The following is a 7060-nucleotide window of genomic DNA, read 5'->3' on the forward strand; positions in this document are numbered from 1 at the left end:
CAGCCCTGTACGCTATTCCTTTTATATACCTAAGTACTAGATATGCCCGCGACTTCGTCCGCGTGGATTTAGATTTTTAAAATCCCGTGGTAACTCTTTGATTTTCCAGGATAAAAAGTAGCCTAAGTCCTTCCCATGCAAGCTATATCTCTGCACCAAACGTCAAAATCGGTTGCAGGCTGTGAAATGCTAGCAGACAGATAGACACACTTTCACAGTATGGATATATAGATAATAATATGGCGAAGTCGTAAGCATAGTGGTAAATTCAGAGCCTCAATAGCTGAACCGGTAAAGGAGTGGACTGAAAACCGAAAGGTCGACGGTTCAAACCACGCCCGTTGCACTATTGTCGTACCTACTCCTAGCACAAGCCTGACGCTTAGTTGGAGAGGAAAGGGGAATAAAAACAAAAAATGAAAATTGAAATTTATTTGATTTTTAACTATAAAATTATATCTATTATACAGAAGAGTAGTGCTACATCTCTTCTAGGGCCTCCATCTCGAGGTACTCCACGTCACCCTCCAATGGCTCAATGCCGTGCATCCTGCTCAGGGCCTTCTCGATCTCGCCGCCCTCCCAGTCCGTCTCCTCCTGGAATGGAAACCAATAGGTATACTTATCATTGTGGCGGTTGCCACAGTTGAAACTAGATGGCGCTGTTCAATCGATAACATTTCATGACGTAGTCCCGAACAAATGTACCGCCGACAGTACTCGCACTAACGGAGTGTTCTGCAAACTGGACTACATATAGAAGTTTCAAGACACAACCGTCGGCCCAGCTGGCGCTACGGAGCACAACCAACCGCTCGGTGGGAGATCTCCCTTTGGTACGGTCGAGCCTGCACACCGCTCCCGTACATCATCATCATCATTATGGGTTACCATCACCGGCTCACTACAGAGCACGGGTCTCCTCACAGAGTGAGAAGGGGTTTGCGCGGCCCTGTACTAACTTCTCTCGGTGGATAGAGTATAGTGTACTTGTAGTTTACCTGTGGCGTCTCCCGACGGTGCACCCTGGCGTGGCGTTTCATTGCTGCCACCGATCCGAACCTGTTTAATAAAAAAGTATTATGGTTAGTTTTTCCATACATTTTCTCGAAAAACGGATTGGATCACAGAGTGTGTACATTTCTATTGCCGCTATAACAACATTTTAAATTAATTAAAAAGCAAATTTAAAAAATACATTGTGCGATTGTCCGGAACCCTTGATGTGCGAGTCCCACTCGCACTTGACCGGTATTTCTAAAAGGCGTAACAGTAAAGCACACATACGTCCGGCCGCAGTGGTCGCACGGCACGGTGGCGGGCGGGGCGAGGTCGGCGGGCGCGGCGGGCTCCGGGATCTCTTCCCCGGCGTGGCATTTGCGGATGTGCGCCAGTAGGTCGTGCCTGCAATTTGGACAGTTACTTTAAGATAGTTGATAGCCTTCGGCCTCCTATCAGGAGCCGAAGCCGTGTGCGGTTATATATATTATCGTCTTCAGACTTCGTCCGCGTGGATTTAGGTTTTTAAAAATCCCGCGGGAACTCTTTTCTTTTTCGGGATAAAAGCCTGTGTCCTTCCCCGGGATGTAAGCTAACTCTATACCAAATTTCACTAAAATCGGTTAAACTGTTGGGCCGTGAAAAGCTAGCAGACAGACAGACACACTTTCGCATTTATAATATTAGTATGGAAGTATGGATATTAGGTATTAAAGAGTTTATTTACCTGGTAGCAAATCTCAGTATACACGCATCATAGCCACAGACGAACCGGTCCGCCTGGCGGTGAGTGAGCGCGTGCGCCACGAACATCTCCGCACTGGGCAGCACGATAAAGCACTGCGCACACAGAAGCGGCGCTTGGCGCGCGTGCGACCGACGCGCATGTGCGGCTAGTGTACTGCGCGCGCCGCAACGCATCTCACACACTGGGCAAGTGGCGCATGTAGACTCGTGGCGACGCATGTCTACGCTGCTCTGAAGAGGTATTACTCTATGTTATAGTGAGTCTATTGTCTACACTGCTAAATATTGCTGAATAAAACCATTTATATACATTGTTGGTGTTGTTATAATTGTAAACAATATGGACATTAATTGTAACCCTGTAGGTCAATTTCCTAAAACCTGCATCAATCATTATTACAATCGCAATTGTTTGGATTGGCTGAATTTGTGTAATTCTTGTTGCAACAATGTTGCCAATAGTGTGCAAGCATCAACCAATCATAGATGATTGCGATCGTGACATTGTAGCTGTCATTCTACCGCAATGGAGCAGTTGTTGTAAATTGAGTTGAGTTGATTGCAACTGATACTGACTTGCAGAGATACTGTGGACCTGTTCTACTAGACATTCATCTCTCAGCCAGTGGTAAATTAAAACTACCTGACTATTCATAAGCACTTTTAAAAAGTTTACATGAATAAAAAAACATTCTATTCTATTCAGCAAAAACATACAGAAGTATTCAAGTAAAAATACTTAGATTTACCTGAAAAGTATTATTTATGTAGTTAAAACAGATCATCATCATTATCAACCGATAGGCGTCCAATGCTGGACGTAGGTCGCCATCGCCCGCTCAGTGACTCTGAGCTTTCTTGTGAGGCCCATAGGCATTGAGGAAGTTAAGAGGTAATAAATCTAAAATCTTTACCTGGAAGGTGACGTTGCACAGATTGCACACGAGGCTCTGTGCTAGCGCCGCGTGCAGTGTGGAGTGGTCCTTGAGAGCATCCTTGCTGGTGAACTGCGCGCCGCAGGTCCAGCACGAGTGGCGCGCGCCGCCCGGGTGGATGGCGATGTGTTCACGGTATTCACTTGCATGCTGGAAATTGACAATAATTTGATATAATATTTGACAAACTCCTTGGCACAGTGGTTTATTATCATTCATCATCATCATTAACCCTGTGCTAGCTCACCACAGAGCATGGGTCAAGTATGAGAAGGGTTTGGCCATAGTCCACCACACTGGCCAAGTGCAGATCGGCACACTTTACACACTTTTGAGAACTCTCAGTCAAGCAGGTTACCTCACGATGTTTACCTTCACCGTTAAAGCAAGTGATATTTAATTGCTTAAAACATACATAACTCTGAAAAGTTAGAGGTGCATGCCTGGGATGGAATCCCTATCCTCCCAAATGGAGGCAGACATCTTAACCTAGGCTTCTAGGCTTTCATGGTTTATCATTATCATCATCATCAACCGATAGACGTCCACTGCTGGACATAGCTCTCTTGTAGGGACTTCCACACTCCACGGTCTTGCGACACCTAAATCCAGCGGCTCCTTCTGACTCGTCTGACATCGTCCGTCCACCTAGTGGGGGGTCTTCCAACACTGCGTCTTCCAGTCCGAGGTCGCCTTTCTAACACCTTCTAGCCCAAGGTGCATGGCTTATCATACAATAATAAGGCTTACCTGAAAAGAAAGTGGACAAATCGAACACTGATAAACACTCTCCCCACATGCATTCCTCGCTTTCTCCATATCCTCATCATCAGCAGCCGCCGCAGCAGCCAAGGCATCCTTATCCACCATAATTATATCATCTTGACTATAAACCCCTCCGGAATTAGCACTTGGACCTCCCACAACTATGAAAACATCAATCTTTTGTGTCAATTCGTGAAGTTTTCGACGTAAAGCGCGAATTTTCTCGCTTAGCGGAGGTGCTGTTCTGGCGCTCAATGCTGTGCTGAATTCATAAGCTTCTAAGGCACGGCGTATGCAACTTACACATAGCTTACCATCAGGTAAGACCTGCAAATAAACATAATATTTAGAGATTTAAAGATTAAGAATGTCAATCCATACTAATATTATCAATGTGAAAGTGTGTCTGTCTGTCTGTTAGCCTTTCACGGCCCATCCGTTGAACCGATTTTGACGAAATTTGGTACAGATATAGCTTGCATACCGGGGAAGGACATATCACATAGGCTACTTTCTAACCCGGAAAATCAAAGAGTTCCCACGAGATTTTTAAAAAATCTAAATTCATGCGGACGAAATCGTGGGCATCAACTAGTTATCTAGCATATTATGTAAATACCTTATTATTGTTTAAATGTAAAAGCATAGTTCGCAAAGGCACTGGCATGGATAGTGAACCGGCGTCATGCTCCTCTGGAGTAAAGAGATCTCCACCGCCGCCACAAACGGAGCAAGTCTCCGATTCCACTTCCTGTTTGATTACTGTTGAAGCCATTGTTTTGTTATCACAGACAACTATTGTATCGCTGCTATTTTACCATAGTTTTCTTTAAATTTACAATAATAAAGCACGCCATGAAAAGAAAACAATTTTCTATTTGACATTGACACAGACACTTGACAGAAAGTTGACATGTGGTTGACATCTAGCAGTATCACAGATTAAAAAGGCTCAATAAGTACCAGTTCGACCACAGAGTATGAAGAAATCGGTACTAATCGCAATTTTCCTTAAGCGTTGATAGTGTGGACATGAACTTATTCATAGAGAATAGAGCTCTTTATTTGCCGCCATATTTGTTCTACAATTTCTTTATTGTCTCTGGTCGCCCGCCATTGTTTGTAATATCCTATATGTTATTGGTCTGTGGTTTGTAATTTGTGTACCTACCGAAAAATTTTGGCGTCGCTAAATTTTTTCTCATCTTTTTGCATCTGGGGATTTCCAGATATTATTGAATATTTCTGCATATCTCAAGAAACCTAATTAATTAAAATGTCTATCGGTGTGCCTATTAAAGTACTTCACGAAGCTGAAGGCCATGTAGTGACCTGTGAAACTAATACCGGCGAAGTGTACCGCGGTAAACTGATAGAAGCCGAAGATAACATGAATTGCCAGATGACGCAGGTTACCGTCACGTACAGAGACGGCCGGGTAGCTCAGCTGGAGAATGTGTACATCAGAGGGTCCAAAATCCGTTTCCTAATATTACCCGACATGTTGAAGAATGCTCCTATGTTCAAACGACAAGGGAACAAGCCGACCGCTGGTCGCGGTAAAAGTGCTATAATACGAGCTCACGGTTAGTATTCTTTATTTAATTCCTATGTAAAAGTTTGTTTACAAACAAATGCCATAGCATTGTCTCATTTTCCTAACATACAATCCAAGAACTGAAAACTAAATCTAGGTAGCTTAAAATCTAGCTATCGTTATATTTATAGTTATCTAGTAACTGATTACTACTTGATCATAGAATTTTACTAGAAGCTACTCTAAAGTTAAACTAATTATTGGCTAAACTCCTTAGAACGAAGATTAAGTAAATATTTAAAAAAATATATAAAAATTCTTAAAATTGCCCCCTGTGGGGAATTGACCCCGGGACCTGCCAGGAATATCACCACATAGCCCACCATGCACCAAGGAGGTTGTCGGAGTTACGTGTATTAAAAGCACTGAAATATCTTTTGCTTTAACAGCAAAGGAAAACATTGTTAAGAAACATGCATGTCTGAGAGTTCTCCATAATGTTCCCAAAGGTGTGTGAAGTCTGTGTAGTGGACTATGGCCTAAACCCTTCTCATTCTGAGAGATCTGTGCTCAGTACTTGGCCAGCAATGAGTTGATGATGCTTCAATTATTATACGTATATCATACAACGGCTTTACTCACACGTTAAGTCGACGTTAGCCCGACTATTTTCTATGTATAATAGTAAGTAGTTTCTATGTATTGTATATTATGTATAATAGAAATAACTCGCAATAGTTTAAAGTGATTAAACGCTAAAATGCTTCAACTACTTTAACTTTGTTGTTTATTGTTTCAGCGGCCGGTCGAGGCAGACCAGGTGGCAGGGGCGGGGGTCACCGCGGCGGCTGGCAGGGAGGCTCCGGACCTTCCAGGCGATAATAATATATCTTGACTTATGTTTAATTCCTTCTAATTTTACTATACTCCAATTATTAAGATAGTTTAAGCACTACGAATCACAATATCTAAAGAGCATCTGAGATGATCAAGCACGTTTTGCTTGATCAAGCTGCTTGATGCTCTGTCAAGCGGCTTGATCCACCAAACGGCACTTTTCGGAACGTCGCGTCAAGCAAAATTATAAAATCGCATCAATCATGCGCCAAGCACGTAAGTGCCTGACTTAAGCATCAACATCAAGCAAACTTTGTAAACGGTCAAAGTGCTTGACTCAAGCAAAAATCTACGTGCGTGACGTCAAGGCGCTTGTCCGTCTCGGAAGCTCTTAAGGAAATGTAAATCTTAACTTAAAAGTTGTGGAGCTTATCCAGAAAAATATACCACCAAATGCCAATATGACCTTGAAGCGGTGAAAATTCTCAATTTAAGGGGTGTAAAGAATGTGTGTTTAATTGTAATGCTGTATGTTGGTATGTGCTGTGCGTAATAGCCTAGTGGTTAGGACATCCGCCTTCTTTCAGAGGTTAGGGGTTCGAACTTTTCGGAGTTATGTGTGTTTTAATTCATTAAATATCACTTGAACAGTGAAGGAAAACATCGTGACGAAACCTGCATGCCTAAAAGTGAGCATAATGTTCTCAAAGGCGTGTGAAGTCAACACCGCAATCCGCACACGGCCAGCGTGGTAGACTATGGCCAAAACCCCTCTCACTCTGAGAGGAGACCCGTGCTCTGTAGTGAGCCGGCGATGGGCTGATGATGATGATGTATGAGGGTTACATTTCTTTAGATATTGTTGTTCGTAGTTTAAGTATGACTATAGTGTATGATAGTGTGTATTGCAAAAATTTGTTAGAAAACTCCAGTTGCAGAACTCAAAAGTTAAAAATAAAATCGAAAAGTTAAGGTTTTGGCAAAAAATTTAAAACTTAATCACGCTTTTTTGTATTTTATTAATCACACAACAAATAAATGTTGAATAACAAAATCATTACTTAGTAAACACTGTATTATGTAAAAAAATAGTAGGTACTTGAATATTTTTCATAATCATTTTGATTTACCAGAATGGATTGAATTCTTAGTTTCATTGTTTAGAATATGGATGTTAGCGTGTTTATTAAATGCTTTTTCAATAAGCATACTATATTAATTAATTAATGTAAATTAATTA

The 7060-nt window shown here is 42.1% G+C and overlaps 2 protein-coding genes across 2 annotated transcripts; one reads left to right on the plus strand and one right to left on the minus strand.

The window, feature by feature from the left end:
- Window positions 1-417: 417 nt before the first annotated feature.
- LOC117984915 (zinc finger protein 250-like) lies at window positions 418-4334 on the minus strand. Its single transcript, XM_034971582.2, has 7 exons — window positions 4066-4334; window positions 3432-3773; window positions 2661-2831; window positions 1727-1977; window positions 1288-1404; window positions 1002-1062; window positions 418-597 (listed from the first exon to the last, which is right to left on the minus strand). Exons 1-7 carry the CDS (start codon window positions 4219-4221, stop codon window positions 481-483), a joined length of 1215 nt encoding a protein of 404 aa, XP_034827473.1. The 5' UTR covers window positions 4222-4334; the 3' UTR covers window positions 418-480.
- Window positions 4335-4560: 226 nt separating this feature from the next.
- Window positions 4561-5988, plus strand: SmD3 (small ribonucleoprotein particle protein SmD3). The gene is made up of 2 exons (XM_034971544.2): window positions 4561-5032; window positions 5783-5988. The coding sequence occupies exons 1-2, from the start codon at window positions 4723-4725 to the stop codon at window positions 5863-5865; spliced, it is 393 nt and encodes a 130-aa protein (XP_034827435.1). The 5' UTR covers window positions 4561-4722; the 3' UTR covers window positions 5866-5988.
- Window positions 5989-7060: the final 1072 nt, after the last annotated feature.

Source organism: Maniola hyperantus, chromosome 9 (genome assembly GCF_902806685.2).
Source record: "Maniola hyperantus chromosome 9, iAphHyp1.2, whole genome shotgun sequence".
Classification (NCBI taxonomy): Eukaryota; Metazoa; Arthropoda; class Insecta; order Lepidoptera; family Nymphalidae; genus Maniola; species Maniola hyperantus.